General features: G+C 38.6%; 1 protein-coding gene across 1 annotated transcript in view; it reads right to left on the reverse strand.

Moving 5' to 3' along the window:
- Positions 1-3,369: 3,369 nt before the first annotated feature.
- The window catches only part of TMEM144 (transmembrane protein 144), a gene marked incomplete at both ends in the record, with an annotated part of 31,555 nt that continues 14,883 nt past the window's right edge, over positions 3,370-20,041 (reverse strand). The window contains 6 exons of the mRNA XM_079713363.1: positions 3,370-3,453; positions 9,199-9,252; positions 11,208-11,305; positions 13,129-13,248; positions 16,477-16,595; positions 19,034-19,110. Of these exons, the coding sequence (XP_079569489.1) occupies positions 3,370-3,453; positions 9,199-9,252; positions 11,208-11,305; positions 13,129-13,248; positions 16,477-16,595; positions 19,034-19,110 (552 nt within the window). The remainder of the gene's footprint in view (positions 3,454-9,198; positions 9,253-11,207; positions 11,306-13,128; positions 13,249-16,476; positions 16,596-19,033; positions 19,111-20,041) is intronic.

The raw sequence follows: 20,041 nt of genomic DNA on the forward strand, positions 1-20,041 counted from the left end.
GATTAAAATAGACTACAAGGTATTTGTGAGGTTTTTTTTGTTGTTGTTTAATGAGGCCAAATTTCTGCAACAATTCTATTAGTTAGCTCACAGAATCTCCAGCAGGACCATGGAATTGGGCTTGGAGGCTCCATGGTCAGAAAAACCCTTAGATCCTACCACAGGGAGGCTAGGAAAGCGAGTTTCTGGCTTCCACCTTTAGGAGGTGGGACTCCCACACTGGAAAATTTCCCAGCTTTGTCTTGATCTTTGTCTTTTTAGTTTGTTTGTGTGTGTGTGTGTTCATTCTTGCTTTGATATTTTAAACAGTTCCTAGTTTGAATTACTTTAACATTTTAGACATATGCTTCTGAGATTTTCTGCCATTGATTCTTTAACACATATTAAAGAACACATAGATGAATTTATTGCCATAAAAATTAGAGTATTACAGGTAATGCTCAAGGTCACCTTGACTTAGTGTCACCATTTTATTCTCACTATATGAGTTTGGTACATATGTTTTTCTACTATGTTGCATAAATATGAATTCACAGAAAATGTACATATTACTTTGATTTTTTAAAATTTATTTAAATGGTATCATACCATGCACACACCTCTACAACTCACCTTTTTTACTCAATGTGTTTTTCAGAAGCTCTCCCAATATTGATACATACAAGGCTAGTAGGTAGCAACTCTATAAGAACAAATCAATCAGTATAACAGGACTAAAAGGAGGTTTGGTAGCTCAGGGGAAAGTCTGTACTATTAATTCTTTAAAACTCATTAGGGATTTTTGGTAATCAGGCATTTTTCTTCTGATAGTAGAAAATTACCATCATCTGGATGCCAGCTTCATTGGGGGCTATGCCCTCCTAAGGTACTGCCTTCTGAACACAGAGACAGAAAGCCAAGCCAAAATTAATGCATACACAAGAATCTGACCACACTAGACAAGGAAAAAGAAAACCCCCAAACTTTAAGAACCGTGGGCATTAACTTCCTAAGGTAAGCGAAGGGAGTGGAGATTTGGAAATTGCCCATTTAGACTAACCTCTACATAAAAAGTTGTTTGTTTGGTAAGCATTTTGAAAAAGCTTGTTCTCTCCCACACTACTGTACTAACATTATAGGCACTATCTGGTAGCAGAAACTATAGAGTGGTAATAAGATTTTTTTCATTTTTCCTCTGCAATTGCTTTACTTCACATTTAAAATTTTGCATACAAACTGGCAACCTCAGCTAAAGAATAATTCAATGCCATTAATATCAATTTTTAAAATATATTTAAACAAGAAAAATAGCTTCATATCGTGTCAGTTGATTCAAAGATATCAACATTTTAGGTTAAAATTAAAATGAATTTTTGGAAGATGTTACAATCAAATATTTATTTATATTCACACTTCAACAATTAAACAGGGACTCCAGTATCACTTTTAATTTGAGCTCATAGAAAGGCATATGGAGTTGTTTGAGTGTGGATGGTGTTGAGAGGAGTAGCTCTTACAAAGTATTCTCCAATCTACAGACACAGGCTTTCTTTCTCAAACAAGACATATTATAATAGCTAAGAATTAGAGGGACTTCCCTCGTGGTGCAGTGGTTAGGAATCCACCTGCCAGTGCAGGGGACATGGGTTCAAGCCCTGGCCCGGGAAGATACCACATGCCACGGAGCAACTAAGCCCGTGCGCCACAGCTACTGAGCCCGCGTGCCTAGAGCCTGTGCTCCGCAACAAGAGAAGCCACCGCAATAAGAAGCCTGTGCACCGCAGTGAATAGTAGCCCCCGCTTGCCGCAACTAGAGAAAAACCCGCTCAGCAACGAAGACCCATTGCGGCCAAAAGTGAATTTTAAAAAAAGAATTCTATATTTGCCAAGCGCCAGACACTCACGAAAATATTTTACAGATTTTCACTAATTTGAACGTCCCAGTAACCATGTGAGATGGATGTTACAATTATCTCCAGTTTACAGATGGGGAATCTGATACAGGGGGCGCAGGATCTTTATCCAAAGTCACACAATTAAGATGAAGCAGAGGCGGGATTTGAACCCATACAGATTAGCTAGGGAGTCACACACTTTCTGCCTGTCCTAGCGGCAAAGTAAAGTGCTTCTAGGAGAGGGAGTGGGTGAAATTGACACAGCACTCTTCCAGGGTTTTTTTTTTTGTTTTTTGTTTTTTGTTTTCGGTACGCGGGCCTCTCACTGTCGTGGCCTCTCCCGTTGCGGAGCACAGGCTCCGGACGCACAAGCTCAGCGGCCATGGCTCACGGGCCCAGCCGCTCCGCGGCATGTGGGATCTTCCTGGACCGGGGCACGAACCCGTGCCCTCTGCATTGGCAGGCGGACTCTCAACCACTGCGTCACCAGGGAAGCCCTCTTCCAGGTTTTTAAATTCGACTATTTTGAGAGTTTGGGAACCATGGTGATAAACACTGTACTAGCAGTTCCATTTCAGTTTTCTTAAAGAACACTATCATTTTCTGTGATTTTCTTTTACCGCCAGTTAAAACAGGAAGAAAACCACCTGTTACAAGAGGGATTTTAGAAAAGTATATTTCAGGGAAAAAAATTAAATTGTACATCTAAAGGAGTGTGTTGGTCCCTTAAAATTCTCACTCCGATAAGCTAGAATCTCACTTCACCAATTCTAGAATCTCCCCCCAATTTGGAGTAGTACATACATATATGCATGTGTATTCATGTGTGTACTTGTTTATGTATGTATATGTGTTACACACATATTCTCAATGGTGGAAGTTTTTGTTCTCTGTGGATGGATTTTATCTGGAGATAATCAAAAGGCACTTTGAGCTAAGTCAGCTGAGTGATGGAGAACTGGGTAACATTAATTTGAGGTTAAAATAAGTCTGGGCTAAAAATAATGAAATGGCCCTTTTCACATTCTGTTACCAGCTCTGACATTTACTTTTTCTTGCAAAGGCCCCAGATATCTTTGGATTCTAATTCCACTATAAGTCTTCTTCCCACTCCTCCCCTCTAAACATTTTTTATGCCTCTCTTCACTAATGAGGTTCATATGTTGGAAATCTGGACATGTACCAAGTTCTTTGTATACGAAATCCACACTGTTTTCTAGATTATGTACCAGTAAATATATATTGTCGTTAAAGCAGCATCCTTAGATGTAATGCTTCATAAATAGTTCATTAGAAGAATTCCTCATTTTTATGCTCGACTAAAAGTGTTTTCCTTCATTCTCACATTTGTGGGGAAAAAAAAATCATTTACCCGAATCCGGGATGGATGGAGATCCATTTGCTGTATGAACATGAACCCTGCTCTCAGCACAGTCTCTGTGTCCAGGAGAGACGTGTTCTCAAGCACTGCTGCCATCTGCTGGCCTCGTGGTTGTTAGATTTTAGAAAAAGCTGTGCATAAGGCTCCAGCCAAGATGATGCAAAATGCAAGTATCATCAGCAGGTAGTTTTGTCGACCCTAAGTAATAAAAATGAATAACTGTCATTAAGAAAGCCTGAACCAAATATGCAAAAATCAGACTCTCAACGTTGCTGTGGACCTTACCAACCATCTGGTCTACCTCCTGTATGTTTTTTTGCTACCCCTCTGCCTGATCTTCCTGACTCTCTGGAAACCCTGCAGATCCTCCATCATTTAACCATTCAGGAAACACATGTGCGCTCCCACGATGCATCCACACTTGCTGGGGTTAAAATGGTGAACAAAAACTTGCCCCTATTCAGCTACTCACATAATATGGGAGACAGGAATGAATAAAATCATTACAGAAAGGCATGTTAAAAGACAGAGAGAAGCTGACAAGCAAACACCCAAGGCTGTTTGTGTGTTACCAAGGAATCTTAAGGTGGGAGGTTTGAGGTTGAGTTGAGCTTCTTAGTATCAATGAACTGAGCAGGGAAGGAGGGTAGCAGGTAGAGATCCTGGGTGGAAGGAGTGTGTGTGCAGAGCTCTGCTGCAAGAGAAACATGGTACTCGCCAGGGATTAAAAGAAGGTCCGAGAGGATTAAAAAAAGGTCCAAGAGGCTACAGCAGTGAGTTAGGTGGAGCTCGCTGAGGTTGGAAGCTATGGGCCTGAGCACACAGGCCTCTTAGAGGCCATGCTCTACTTTTGGTTTTATTTTTCCAAGCAGTGGGAAAACATCGGAGAAATAGGCAGAGCTGGGTGTGGCAAAAAGATGGGATTTGCATTTTGTAAAGCCCACGCTTTTGCAGATGGTGAACAGATTGGAGGGGGCCAGAATGGATGCAAGGGAACCAATGAGAAGGTGATCGCAGTCTTCCTGGGCAGAAACGATGCAGTGCAGATGGAGAGACAGAGACCAGTCTAAAGGGCAAGGGAAAAACAGAGATGGAGTTTACTCGCCCAGCTATGTTGTCTTAAAGATGGAAGCACGGAGGACCACTTCCCACCGCAGCCAGCCCATCTGTACCTTAACAAAGAAATACTGTCCTGTGCGCAGTAGAAATATTGTATTTCTCATAAGTTCCATCTCTAGGGGTACGGATAGATCAATTCTAATCTCTTTTCCACAAGATAAACCCTCAAACATTGAAAAATAAATGTCTTTTATCCCTGAAGAATCTTTTTCCCTGGTCAATATTTTAGCTTCTTTGACTATCTTTCAAATGGAACGGTTTCAAGCTCCCGCACGGTCCTGGATGTTCCCTTCTGAATGATTGCCAGGCTGTCTATATAGCTCTTTAAATATAGACCCAATACTAGGAGGCAAGTAATATAGGGTCTCAATTACACTGAGATCTCCTGGTAGTCAAATCATATGATACTATTACCAGCTTTTTTTTTTAAGATTAATGACAATTAATATATAGTCAAAAATGTATATCCCCTTCTTTTTCATCTTAAAAAACAGGTGGGTTAAAGTGGGTGATTTTGCGTCTGTTTGATGACCACAGTGGTCTTTGCAAGTTGGGTTGGGCTGGTTGAATTACCTGGTTCACTGTCAGCACCAACCCTACCAGAAGTCACTCTAATTCAAGTTCTACAAGTGAAAGACAGCACAAATCCTTGCCAGACACAGGGCAGCCTATTTACACACACACACACACACACACACACACACACACACACACACACTCCTGTATGAAGGCGTTAAGGGTCCCTGACATTTTTTTCTTAGTCTTAAATATTGCAGCCTTTGCCTAGATACCAGTACTGGTGCAGAGTGGGCGCTCAATAAATATTTGTTCAAAGAATCAATACACTCATCAATACACTCAATACATTTGGCAATTTCCAAATGTGCTTTGTGAATTAGCCAATTGATGCAATCACTGAAATAAGAAAAAACAATATATGGGGCCTCACTTATCAGCAATTTACCACCTACTTATGTGAACGCTTCATAAACTCTCTATTTTATTGTCTATGTAGACAGAAGAACAATGTTCTTAAGGGATAAAAATTTTTCCCTTTTAAGGTTAAGAATCTGTCCAAACTGCCTAGTGTCCTAGATAAAAAGACTGATTATATTTAGGCAAAATAGTTTTCCTTTGTCAAAGGTGAATGTTGACTCTTAGAAAGATCATGCTAACATTCCTTCCCAAGCAAAAAAAGTGTTTAACTTGGATTTCTGAGACAGCTACTAAAATGACAAATCATCTCATTCTTTATCTGGGTGTTGCTACGGACCTGTAAATTGCTGTGGTAACAATCCCCTGCATTGGGATTACTGTGGACACACTGACTAAAATGTGTTGCTAAAAATATAATGTCTGTCTAGTTTAAAATAGCTAAATATAAGATTCTAAAACAAACTTCCCAAAGAAGAACAGATATCAGATATAAAAGAATGTCTCAAGGGCAAAGCAGACAAATCAGAGCCCTGATGTCATTAAAATGAAATAAAATCGTTAAACTTTTTCACACAAAAAGTGCTTGGATCTCCGATTAAGTCCTTATTGCTCCAGGTTGTAGACTTTTAAATATGTGTCTTTGAGGACTGCTTCAAGACATAGCTGATAGGACCTATGAGTCATAAAGATAAACGTTTTGGTTTTGTTTTCCTCTACGGTTTTATCTTCTTTTTAAGAAAAATAATTTTAAAAATTCAGATAGGATTTTGGCATCACTGTCTAGTTGTCTTTGTTAAACTCGTTGGCATGGGAAGTATTTAAAACTTTCCTTTAAAGTTGCTGTCAAGAGGCAACTCAGTATCTGCATTGAATAAGTACGCTGGACACACCTTAAGTTCTGTTTGTAGACAGATTTGTAAGGCTTTTTAAACTAGAGTTAAAAGGTCAGCAAAACTCGCTGTGCTTTCAGCTTTGCCCTCTCTCTATTTTTACTTACATACTTGGCCAAACTTTTGCACCCACTCTCAAATCTGCAGATCAAACACACTGAGATTTTATCTGAATTACACTGAATGTAATTAGAGGTGCTGCCTAAACCACAGTGAGCTGTTCCATCAGGGATATCTGAGTCTCCAATTTGTTCTGATAGTTTTTTATGTTTTGTAGTAAATTTCTGCAGTAAAGGAAAAGATTTTATAAATCCAACACATTTCTTGTTAATTATTTTCTTTTATTTTTATAATTTTTGTAGGTATTAATAGCATTTATTTTCCTCTTTTTAATTGGTTCTTGGTGGCATATTGGAAAGCTATTGATTTAATATTTATCCTATATTTCAGTGCCTTAGTAAATGATCTTATTGGGTCTCAAGATTTTCAGCTGATGCTCTTAAATTTTTAAAGAAGAGAATGTTATATGCAAATGACAATTTTCTCTCCTATATCTAGTCCTCTTATTTCTTAATTTTATCTTATCACACTGGCTAGGATCTCCAGAAAATACTGAATAATAGCAATGATGGAAAATCTATGACTTCCAACTTACAGAGAACTCTTATTTTTTCAGTTCTATTGAGATAGAATTGACAGAGAACTCTTATGTTTCACCTTAGTTACGTATTTGCTATTGTTTTTTGATAGACATCTTGTATCAACTAAAGCTTCCTCCTATTTGTAAGAGGTTTCTACTATTGTAAGAGGTTGTTTTCTTAATTAAAAACTGGTTTTTAATTTTAGTAAATGCCTTTTGAATATATATTGTCACAAAGTTTCTTTCTGTTTATCTAATAGTATAATAAATTGCATTAATTAACTTGCATATTATGAACCATCCTTGCATTCCTGAATTAAACCCTACTTGGTCATGTTTTATCATTTTAAAAAGTTCCTCCTCTATTTGGTCTGAGCTGTTTTTTTCAAAGGTGTCTTAAAAAAACATTTCTTTGAATGTGTTTAGTGTCTTTTTAGAGGACTCTGAAGAATTAACATGAGGCCCAATGGTTAGGGATTCTCTCTCTCAAAGGAGTTCTTGTATCTAGGGAAGAAGATTTTAAATTCAGTATCATTATTACTGTGGTAGTGACTAAAATAATTTTTAAATGTTTCATAATAAATCTATTCTTAGTTTGTGCCTATTTATATCTATAGTTGTAAATAAGCTATGGTTACTTACTTGTTCTTTTCTAAGGCTTCAGAGTGTTATGCTGGATAATACTCAATGCTTAAATAGAAATCATTATCCTTCATGAGGCAGATGAAATATTTGCAAAGAGATTTACAGCATGCCTTGGGCATAGAATTACTTTCTGTGGAAAGCAACCCTAACTAAAATAAGTAAGAAACATGTGCACAAAAGTAACTTATGGGTCTATAAATGTTTTAAATTGTCTTGTAAATTTAAAAACACAAAAATTAAGATTGTGATCCAAGTATCTTCTAAACAAATTTATTACTTCTTCAATCTGAAAATCTTACTTGTATTAACATCTTATGGCTTTCTAGGTCAAAACATTTCATTTGGAATGAATGAAATGATGTTTTAAATGTAAAGCTGAAAAATCATTTTAGGAATTATCCAGTGACATGTTCACTTTATGGCTCCCAGAGATTAGCAACATCAGATCTTCTTAGAAATAGGAATTATTTGCTGCTTATTAAGACAAAAATTATTATATCTATGATGGCTTGACAGTGTCTCTAGTTTATATATTTTTTTAGTAAAAACTATTACAAAATATTGGGCTTCCCTGGTGGCACAGTGGTTGAGAGTCTGCCTGCCGATGCAGGGGATGTGGGTTCGTGTCCCAGCCCATGAAAATCCCACATGCCGCGGAGCGGCTGGGCCCGTGAGCCATGGCCATTGAGCCTGTGCGTCTGGAGCCTGTGCTCCGCAGCGGGAGGGGCCTCAACAGTGAGAGGCCTGCGTACAACAACAACAACAACAACAACAAAAATACTATTCACATAGATTGCTCAACTGAAGACTTTTTCCACAAATAAAGGTAAAGGGGAAAAATCCTAAAACAATATTTAATGAGAATACACACACACATCCTAGAACTATTTGATGAATGCAATTTTAAGTCCACACCATTGGGGGCTTCCCTGTTGGTGCAGTGGTTAGGAATCCACCTGCCAACTCAGGGGATATGGGTTCAAGCCCTGGTCCGGGAAGATCCCACATTCCGTGGAGCAACTAAGCCCGTGTGCCACAACTACTGAGCCCCCGTGCCACAACTACTGAAGCCTGTGCACCTAGAGCCTGTGCTCCACAGCAAGAGAAGCCACCACAATGAGAAGCCCATGCACCACAACGAAGAGTAGCCCCCGCTTGCCACAACTAGAGAAAGCCTGTGCACAGCAGCAAAGACCCAACACAGCCAAATAAATTAAAAAAAAAAAAAGTCAGCACCATTTACACTCGAGAGGGAAGAGGTGATTGTCACCTGTTACCACACTGTTTTCCTGTAAAGTTGGTGGTTAGATATGGAGGACCTTGGGGGGCATGAGAGCCAACAGAAAATCTATTCCCAAATTCCATTTGCCTCAGGGATATTTTAATCTTTGGGATAAAAAATCTTTCATCTTGTTTATCTACCATATTTTACACTAGATAAAATTTCCCCTCTATCATATTTTATTGGATTATTTAACCAAAATCTCTTACAGGAAAATAAAGTCAACTAAAGCATTTTTCCCTGAAGTTGGGGTGGAGAAAAACATGTTCATAATAATTGTCATACCGTTAATATTTTCTTTCCTAGTTAGAGATAATAGCACTTTGAGCATCTGACCTGTCAAATTCATTCGTGTTGCATGCAATTTTCAGAAAATAACACATAGTATTAAATACCCTTCTCAACCGGACCTACACGTTTCGTGTACATACCTGTATTTCCTTAAACATGAAGACACCCCACATTGCAGCTATAAATCCTGGACCCTTAAATAAAAATAAGAATTTTATTTAAATTGGTTATTTTTCTGTGACTGTACTCTACACAAATACAGTAAGGTGGAGAGCTGACCTGACACTTTCCTCAAATAAACTTCTATTGTAAAAACAATATAACAATATTGTCAGGAAAAACTATTCATAATCTCAATCTGAGCTCACTATTGAGTTAAACTAAGTAGCGTTAGGTGAAAAAATGAGACTTTTTTCCTTTTTTTTTCCTCTATGGTTTTCATTTTTATTTGATGATGCTATAATATTTTATGCCATACAATGTGTTTCTTTAATGTGATTTATAATAAAATATTTTAATAATCAAATAGTTTGTTTTTTCTAGTGAACTACTTCCTTAGGATCTAGAAGTGGGCTTAAGAGGAAAAAGTGTATGAATAAACTTATAACTTCCTTTGGCATTAGATAATATCATAACTAAAGAAATTTCAGTATGTTCTTTTGGACCTGAAAAATAATGTGCATAGGGCTTCCCTGGTGGCGCAGTGGTTGACAGTCCGCCTGCCGATGCAGGGGACACGGGTTCGTGCCCTGGTTCAGGAAGATCCCACATGCCGCGGAGCGGCTGGGCCCGTGAGCCATGGCCGCCGAGCCTGCGCGTCCGGAGCCTGTGCTCCGCAACGGGAGAGGCCACAACAGTGAGAGGCCCACGTACCGCAAAAAAAAAAAAAAAAAAAAAAAAAAAAAGAATTCCTTATAACTTGCTCAATTTTGATAACATTTTCCCTCAATAGAAATTAAGAATGTCAAAATGTGAGCCCTTTAAACTAATAAAAACCTAACCTATTAAAATAGTTCACTTTAGTGTACCACTAAATTCAAATACAAAATAAAGCCAACGGTTTTATGAACACAGAACTGACAAGATATGCTGTTTGAAACCCAGAATTTAAATTAAAATTTAAGGATGTTTCAAACTTTTATGCAATTGTATTTTAGACCAGACAATGTGTTTAAAAATATCAGTTTTGTAGGCTTGCACAGGTGTGCTGCTAAAATGTTTTAGGCAAATTTTGTTTATGATGATGATTTAGGAAGCAGGGAGGCAGGTAAACAACTTAACAATCTAAGATACTAGAGTAGAAATAAGAGCTCAACGTTAAAGCAATTAATTCGTGTGTGTGTGTGTGTGTGTGTGTGTGTGTGTCTCGGTCCTGGTACCATAAGGAACCTGAAACATTCTAGGATTCTATACTAAAGGCAAAATGTAGCCCTGCATACAAGAAACTCTCTCCTGAGAAGCCCTGAGATGTCCACGTAGCCATGTTCTTTCAGACGACTCTGTCAGCTATTGCCTCAATTTTCTCATCTTCAAAATGGGGACAAGCTTGACAATATCTGTCCTGCCTATGTCAAAAGAAACATTTTTGTTTTTCTGTTACCTATGTGCTACATGATTGGCACCTAAAAAAATCAGATGAAGCAAACTGCATTACGAATGCATGGTAAATGGCACCATCCAGAGACAATACTTTGCTTCAGCACGTTCTGAAAGCCTTCCTTAAAATATTGACGAGCCCTATGAATGGGGGCTGAAATACTTTCTGTCTCACAAGGCTGTCATGAGACTCAAGTGTGATATTACACACAAAAGCATTTTTTACATCTATAAACTGTTATATAGAGATGAATATTGTTATCAATAGCAAATTACAATATATCCCAAATGAAATTAGGTAAACCGACCAAACAAAAACTGCAAGGGTATCAAAGATGAACAAACCTGCTAAAATGAGGTTAGTAATATTCCCTTAGAGATCAAGGACATGAGATTAGAGGGTATCAGTTTATCTACATGAATCTGTTATACTAATTATACTCCTGAAAAATTAAACTCCATGACAGGCTTCAGTAATTCACTAAGAATGCTTGAGAAAAATTAGATTTACGTTTGAAAAACAAAAATTTTCAAAAGCAGTTCAGCTACTTACAGCAGTGATGATTGGAAAACTGACCACAGCACTGAGGGAGTGGTTCGCTATGAACCAACAGCAGGTAGCAATGGCCCAGAGTATTCCAGACAGGAATCCTGAAACACACACACACCACACGTTTACCAACCACCTCCCCTCCTGAAAAATCCACACTCCAGGTAGAGCGGGAATGTTAAAGTTCTCAGATCAACACACTCCTATCAACACTGATGGCCAACATGGGTTTTTTAGCCATGTTTTAGGACCATTTTGGAAACCAAATGATTTCTCTTTTCTTGACTGCTGTGGGTATAAAGATCACCTTTTACCTTATTGACATGAAATCAAGTACCCAAAATAGTAGTTGAGGTAAAGATTGGGTAATGGAGGGGGACCCAGGGAAGATACTGGGTCTGAACATATTCTGCAAACACCATTTACTCTAAACCATGACCATAAAAATCTGTGAAATTCAGAATGATGCTTAGCTAAGGGGAAAAAGACTCCTAGAATTTGAATAAAAATATCAGCTAAAATTTTTGATACTTTAGCTAGGCATTCAGTAAATATTCTACCATTTTCTAAAACGGTATAGTGGTACAGTGGTACTCTTTGGCTTAAATGAATCAGGCACTCAAAGTGAATCTCGGACATATGCTTTATTTTGTTCTTTAAAAAATTTTACTTGTGGATCTATATTCCATATCGAATTATAGCAAACTCTTAAATAAGTGAGAAATTATAACTTTTTAATATATATTCAATTTTTTTACCAGTGCCTAACTGATTAAATCCAAAAGCATGTGCATTTAACATAACTTTTTTTTTTTTTAACACACACAAACGCGAACACACATTTTTAATTTATTTATTTTTGCTGCGTTGGGTCTTGGTTTCTGCGCGAGGGCCTTCTCTAGTTGCGGCAAGCGGGGGCCACTCCTCATTGCGGTGCGCGGGCCTCTCACTATCGCGGCCTCTCTTGCCGCGGAGCACAGGCTCCAGACGCGCAGGCTCAGTAGTTGTGGCTCACGGGCCTAGTTGCTCCGCAGCATGTGGGATGCCCCCAGACCAGGGCTATGAACCCGTGTCCCCTGCATTAGCAGGCAGACTCTCAACCACTGCGCCACCAGGGAAGCCCCTAACATAACTTTTTAAAAATTTAAAATAATTTCCCCTAAATTTTTGGAGAAAATGTTTATTTTCCCAAGTGACTGGAGATTTGTATTTGTTGACACTTTAAAAATATATACTGGACTTCCCTGGTGGTGCAGTGGTTAAGAATTCGCCTGCCAATGCAGGGGACATGGGTTTGATCCCCGGTCCAGGAAGATCCCACATGCTGTGGAGCAACTAAGTCTGTGCACCACAACTACTGAAGCCCACGTGCCTAGAACCTGTGCTCTGCAACAAAAGAAGCCACCAAAATGAGAAGCCCATGAACCTCAACGAAGAGTAGCCCCCAATCACTGCAAACAGAGAGAGCCCGAGGGCAGCATCAAAGTCCCAACACAGCCATAAATAAATAGATAGATAGATAGATAGTTAGATAGATAGATGGATAAATAAAAATATAGAGAGAGCCCCAGGACTCTGACTTTTAATATACATCCTTAGTTGGTGAAGAAGAAATACTAAAGTCTGATCCTCAGTACACAAGATGTTTCAGCAGAGGAAATAATCTTAGATTCATTGTTCAAGTTCTAGGTTCTGTAATAATGACTTGGCATTTCAAACCCAGTTTCATGGTTTTTAAATCCTTCATATTTGGTGGTGAACTGGGCCAAAGTCACTGAGGGAATGAACACCTATGCACACAGACACACAAAAACGGACACACACAGAGAATGGCTTGGTTTCCAGAAGATGATTATTCAAGCTAAATGAATAGGGCATGATACTTTCACAGAGTAAGAAGAGTTTCTGTCATTAATATTCTTACCTGGCAAGACTGCTTTGGGATATAGTTTAGGATTATTTTTCATGGCTATACAGTAGGCCAGAAAGTAGACTGTACTTGCAAGGAAGATGCCGCTGAAGTGTGCAAAAACGTAGTCTAAATCTGGAAATACAGGTTAGAAAACTCTCAAGCATATCAGTTTAGTCATTTCAAATACATCTGGAGTTCTAAGAATAAAACAAACTCACTCAAATCAACCTTAAATGTAAAGGAAGCATTAATTCTATTTTATCATCTACATGTTATTTGTTTATTTGTTTGTTTTTTGCGGTAAGCGGGCCTCTCACCGTTGTGGCCTCTCCCGTTGCGGAGCACAGGCTCCGGACGCGCAGGCTCAGCAGCCATGACTCACGGGCCCAGCCGCTCCGCGGCATGTGGGATCTTCCCGGACCGGGGCACGAACCCGTGTCCCCTGCATCGGCAGGCGGACTCTCAACCACTGCGCCACCAGGGAAGCCCACTACATGTTATTTATATAGAATTTTAATTAACATATTTAAAATAGTAAGAAGTTAGTTACTATAATCAAATCTAAAAGACTGGCTTTTATGATTATCTTGGAAAGCTAAATAAGAAATAACAAACATTATGTGAATATAATATTAATATCTCCTTTTTTTAAATTTAAAAAAATTGTTTTTAACATCTTTTTTGGAGTATAATTGCTTTACAATGGTGTGTTAGTTTCTGCTTTATAACAAAGAACATATCTCCTTTTTTAAGAACAGGTATCAGACCTAATTTTACTGATGGCTATAGCCATTGTAGCAAATCTCCAAGTAGACTGTAGTTGGGGGATGGTGTGTAAAAAAATTTTAGAAGTGCTAATTTTATATGGTGTATTGATCAATCTGGAGACAAGCTTCCAGGTTGCAGATGGCAGCTACCCAGGCAGCTATACAGAAGGATATTCAGGAAGTTATTCCAAAGAGGATTTTATTTGTTTTCTATAAACCTAATTACACGGGGGAGTTAATAACACAGATGGTGGCCCAATATCTGAGAAACCCAACTCCACTGACTATTTAAAGCAGAGGGTCCTTTGGCCAAACAGATGGGTGTAATGCAGGTTCTTGGCTGGGAAGTTCACCCTGGGCTCAATGTTTCTCTCAACTAAATTTGGAGAAAGATGAGTGGCCTTGTTTAGCCAGAAAATCTTGAAAGTCAAAGGGTTTGTCTCTTCTTCTAAAGTCTTAAATCCTACTTCTGAGCCATATCACAGCACATCCACCCAAAGACCATCAGAAAAGGCAGCATAATCTAGCGATTAAAACACTGACAACCTGGTGGGACTCATCAATCCACCACTTGCTAATTTGGAGACTTGAGTAAGTTACCTACTCTCTCTCTGTTTTAATTTTCTCAATTATAAAACCGGAATTATAATGGTATCCAACCAGTAAGGTTGCTAGGAGGATCACTTGAGTTATTACTGTAACTAGAACAGTGCCCAGCACAGAGCATATACCATTTATGTGATTGTTAAATAAGTGACATTAAAAAAATATGCCCCCTTGAATTATTTTTGAATCAATTGAAATAAAGTGTATCTCTATCAGATGACATTTGAGTTGTCATAAGTTCTTGTCCCTAAGAACTGATTGTACTATTTATGGGAAGAGATTGTTGAGGACATTGTTTATTATGTCCCAGTACCAAGAACAACTGTACTCCTGAACAATTAGTTGTTTTTATCTTGTGTTTGCTGAATTCTGGGACTGATCTGATTTCCTTTGTGGCTGTAAGAAATCTTAGAGCCAGATTATGACTCATCACTAGCAAGTGTACAAGTGTAGCACAGTTTTTCTACTCTTTCATGGCTCTTTTCTTTTGTCACTCTTTTTTCCTTCTCTCTTAATTTATCCTATGCTATTCTATTTTTATTAGTTTTTATCCTTTAAAATGAAAAGAATAAAAATACAAAAGGTGTTTGTATAAAATCTTTAAAAAAAGTCAGAAATTAATAAAAGTTTGAGTACTGTTCGTGGGGCTGAATATAAAAAGGAAGAAACAGACCATGGTAGTCACTCAAAGTCTATCTGCTCATTTAGAGTTCAAAAACCGGCTTCTCCATCAATCTTTCCCTCATGACTTGCCCTCCAGAAGTCTCCCTTATCGGATCACAGATGACATTCATTTTCTGTGCCATGGATGTAGAACTGTCTTAACCACGATATCATTCTTTTATTGTTTTGTGGGTGTAAGCCACGTTTCAGTATAATCACAGGATCCTGAATTAGATACTCTCACCTCCTTTGGAGCCTGCAGAAGGCTGTTGCACACTATGTGGAAGTGACGTCTTGAGAGATTAATTCTAGCGCTAGAAACTGAGATAATTTGGAAGCATTACATTGGGCCTTTCAATGCGTTACTCTGTGCTCAAAAAATAATATACTAAGCAGGCCATATTTTGACCTTTATTTGATTTTAAAGTACTATGTGCTACACTTCAGTTTTTTGTTTTTTGTTTTTATTTAAAGAGGGGAAGAATACATATTTTCCTAGAGATCATCAAACTGGAAAATAATCTCCAAATCTTGCAGTAAAGCCAGAAACCATGTGTTAAGATCCAAGTAGCTGAAATGAATCCTGACTAAAATTGATTCTATTTGTATGTTAAAGATCACATGAAAATATTCAAACAGTCTTTTATTTTATTTTTTTTAGTTTCCTGTGCCCTTCTAACTCACCACTTACAATGACAACGTAAGATCAAATCTGATGAAATGAAATTTTATTTTAAGGTGCGACGAGAAAATCTAAACATCAAATTCTCTCTGTGTCTGTCTGGGCTTCCTTCTTCCCTAATGTGAGGTGTGCATCTGCATTACCCTTTAACTGGAGCTTCTCAAAATGGGAGTGCTTGCTTGACCATAACGATCAATTTCTTTTTTGCTTCTGATGCTACCAATGTATAATAACTTCTTAAAAGAAGAGTGTTCTTTCCCAGCTCTGTGGAAGGTCATGGTGACCTGCTGCTCCTTTGTAGCTTCTTACCTGGACTATGTATCCTTGGTGAACTTTATGTAAAATATCAGTATGTCATTTTGATGTACGAACCTTTGTCTAGAAAAAGTATATGACAATGCGTTTGCCTTTTAACAGGCGGAAGGGTTCTCAGAGCTTTCTGAGAGTCTGTCTCCTGGGTTATAATCCTCAGTTTGGCTCAGATAAAATTCCCTTTTTTCGCTTCTTAACTTGACTGTTAATTGAATTTTCATCGACAAATCTATGTACCAATATCTACCACAGTCCCATTCTTTTTATACTCTTAACTAGAAACATGGGTATTGAGTTTATTTATAAAGTAAAATAACTTTTTCCTCTCACCGTTCTGACTTGCCCCTGCATATATGCTATCATTTCTCTTGCTGTGGTCCTTGATGTAAATGATGGGCACAAATGTAGATCCATAGAGTATTCCAGATATTACCGCGAGGCTGCAGCCCCTTAAAAACAAATAAATCACTATGCATCTGGGCCCAAAGCAATGTTTCTGCCAAACGCACACATGCAATCATATCAAAAGCATGCTTCAAAATGGAAATCACAAGGCATTATGTAGCAATCACCCATCTATCTCAAGTGGGGTGACAAGCAAAAGCCCCAGGAGTGCCCTGCAGGGTCAAGGTACCTGATGCCACCTTACTGTGATGCAGCTTCAGTCCTCCACCATCTAATGGTGGAAGGACATGATTTACAGATGCTGCAATGGATTATCATGATAAATTGTCATTACGTAGGTGAGAATATTGCCATCATATTCTACAGGTGACATAAATAAACCTGGCTCTCTCATTAAATTATGCAGTATTTGTAGGCTGACACCGTGCCCGATGCTTCTTTTGTAAACCCTTTGTGACGATAGCACAGATAATAATAATGACTAGAATAGACTAAGGGCCAAACACACGTTTGTTCAAAACAGCTACTGAGATCCCAGACTCGCCTATGTCTTAGGCATGGTCAAGGGGAAGTGCTGAGTTAATAACATAATTTAAGAAACCTTTTTTTTTTTTTCTTTTTTTCTTTTTGCGGTACGCGGGCCTCTCACCGTTGTGGCCCCTCCCGTTGCGGAGCACAGGCTCCGGACGTGCAGGCTCAGCGGCCATGGCTCACGGGCCTCGCTGCTCCGCAGCATGTGGGATCCTCCCGGTCCAGGGCACGAACCCGTGTCCTCTGCATCGGCAGGCGGACTCTCAACCACTGCGCCACCAGGGAAGCCCTAAGAAACCTTTTTTTTTTTTTTTTTTTTTTTTGCTGTGCCGACGACCTGTGGGAGCGTAGTTCCCAGACCAGGGATTGAACCCGGGCCCCCTGCAGTGAAAGTGCCAAGTCCTAACCCTGGACTGCCAGGGAATTCCCTAACAAAATAATTCGAATATTTCAGATAAAACATCACTTTCTGTAAGAAGAAAATGTTTTGCCTTAAGCACTAGGGTCACGTTGATCCCTCAGACTTGGGCCATATCTGCATGAAGCAAGCGTTTCCAATGGTTTTGGTGGGGAGGTGATTAATATTTTGGAACAATCCCTTTGGCTTAATACAAAGGACAATGGCATGAAACAGGAAAGAGTTTTAGGCAAAAACCATACCTTTCCAAGCTTGAAAACAAATGCTTAGGGACTTCCCTGATGGTCCAGTGGTTAAGACTCCATGCTTCCACTACAGGAGGCATGGGTTCGATCCCTGGTTGGGGAACTAAGATCCCACATGCCGCGGGGTGCGGCCCCCCCAAAAAAAGAAGTCTATTTTAGTGGTGTTTTAAGGAATATGAGACTGTAGGCACTCACATGGCCAGTGAGCTCTGTTCATGATGGAAACCCCTGCATCTTGGGGAGGCCTAGACCACCTGGTCCTGGAGGAGGGTCCCAAATGCAGACCAGACTAATAGACTAGGCTGGCCAATGAGACAACTGAAAACATTCTTCTTAACAAATATTCCCTTAACAAAGGCAATGCTTTGTGAAAAATATTTTGTTTGATAGATCTATTTTGTTCCAAAGCAAAAATAGCAACATATTTATTTCTTCCAAAGTGTGTGGGTTAGTTCATTCTTTCATTCATTCCAGTTATTCAAATATTTACTGAGCATCTATTATGTGCCCAGTACTGCCTCTTTCCCACTGTGAGGTCATTGTATATACTAACAGAGGACATGCCTTCTATTCTTGAGGTGTCACTACAGAAAGTCTAAAACAGCTCTCAACTGAAAAATGCAAACTACATACTATTACATATCCATATTTCTTTTATAAAATATACAAAATTTTCATACATAAAGCATAAACATTCTCATATTTCTTTGCCAGCCCCCAAAACCCTAAAATATAAGGGCTGTCATTGAGCCTAACTCTCCTGGTCTTGATACAAAGAATTGGGGGTGGGCACTAGGACCTACACTGACACAAAATATTCTACTATATTTGACAATAAATATCTTGGGATTATAAAACTGTCTGACACACGAGTGGAGGTATTTCCAGTGGAGAGCAACCTGGGTAATGTAATGGAGACGTGGACCTAATTCAATTGGGATGGCTGGGAGCATACTGGCCATTATACTCTGTGACTGATAGTTTTACTTTACTTTTCTTTTTTTTTTTTGTAACTTTACTTTTACTTTAGGCATGAAAGTCCTGTAAAATGAGATTGCTTTTGTCAGCTAATTATTGGCTAGAGACACTGCAGTGGCTTAGGAATTCCTTGGAGCACTGAGACCAAGGCCCTCTGTACCTTAAAATTCAGCAAGCGACTAGAAAGTCTCTCTACCATGGAGCTAGGAGGTCAAAGCTTGTGTTACCATTTTTGTCTTGAACTCAGATGAATATTACTTCACTCTTGCTTTAACCAAATATAAAGCAGAATAAGAGAACCTCTTCTTACACTAAGCGGTTTTGCACTGTAGAAAGTTTATCCACCCAGGAATAATCAGGATCGGGATCTGGAGTTTTGTTAATCACCTATTGAAAACATTGGCAAAAATCAAAAGGAAAACAGCATTCAATGGATAACCACACTGGTGACAAGAAGATTTTCAGTGTTTTTCTCTTCTCTCTCAAACACACTTTAAAATATGACCATGTCACCCTGTATACTGATTCTGTGGGCATCTCTAGACTCAAATGTTTCTGATTCTGTTTCTCTTTCACTCAGAATGGTCTGGCAGTGGGCAACTTCTCTGTTTAAATGTTTTTCACAGTTTATTAAATGGCTATTTTGATACAGCTGTCAAAACTAACAAAATTTATTAATGCTTGCATTCTATTTGCAAATTTTAATAACTTGTAAAGAAATTAGAACTTAGATTCTTCTACTATGGAATACTTAAGATCAATAGGCATATTTTTATCCAGATTCTTTAACTAAATTAGCTAACAAAACATTTCCAGCCTTGTTTTAAGATTAGCTAATATTCTAAGTCAGGAAAAGTTATGAGCAAATTCATAATATTTCTACTATTGAATGTAACCATCTTTGTCTCTTAGTTGAAGTTTACTTGATGCCATACTCCTAATGCTTTCATAAGAGATGAGAAACTGTTGTACATTTGAATTCTTCGTTATGTGCTAAATCAAGCTTTCCTTTGGCAACCATGCTTTCTCACCCCACGAGCAGCTCGTGATGTATCCAGCATCGTAACCAATACATTTTATGTATCTTTAAACTTAAGTTTGCTTACATACTTCCATCTTGATGGAAAAAGCTAAGGCCATTAGCCTGCTCTGTAGCTTTTACCAAGTTGCATTTATCTTCCTTTCTTCCCCCTTTGTTTGCAGGGAAGTTGGTTAGGAGGTATCTGGGTCCCTAAAGTGGGCAAGGAATACCAGCCACCTTCTCCCCGTCTCACTCCTTCATTCTCTCTGAAACATCTCCCTGATCAGAGAGGCCTAC

This window comes from Hyperoodon ampullatus (assembly GCF_949752795.1).
Source record: "Hyperoodon ampullatus genome assembly, chromosome: 1".
Taxonomy (NCBI): Eukaryota; Metazoa; Chordata; class Mammalia; order Artiodactyla; family Ziphiidae; genus Hyperoodon; species Hyperoodon ampullatus.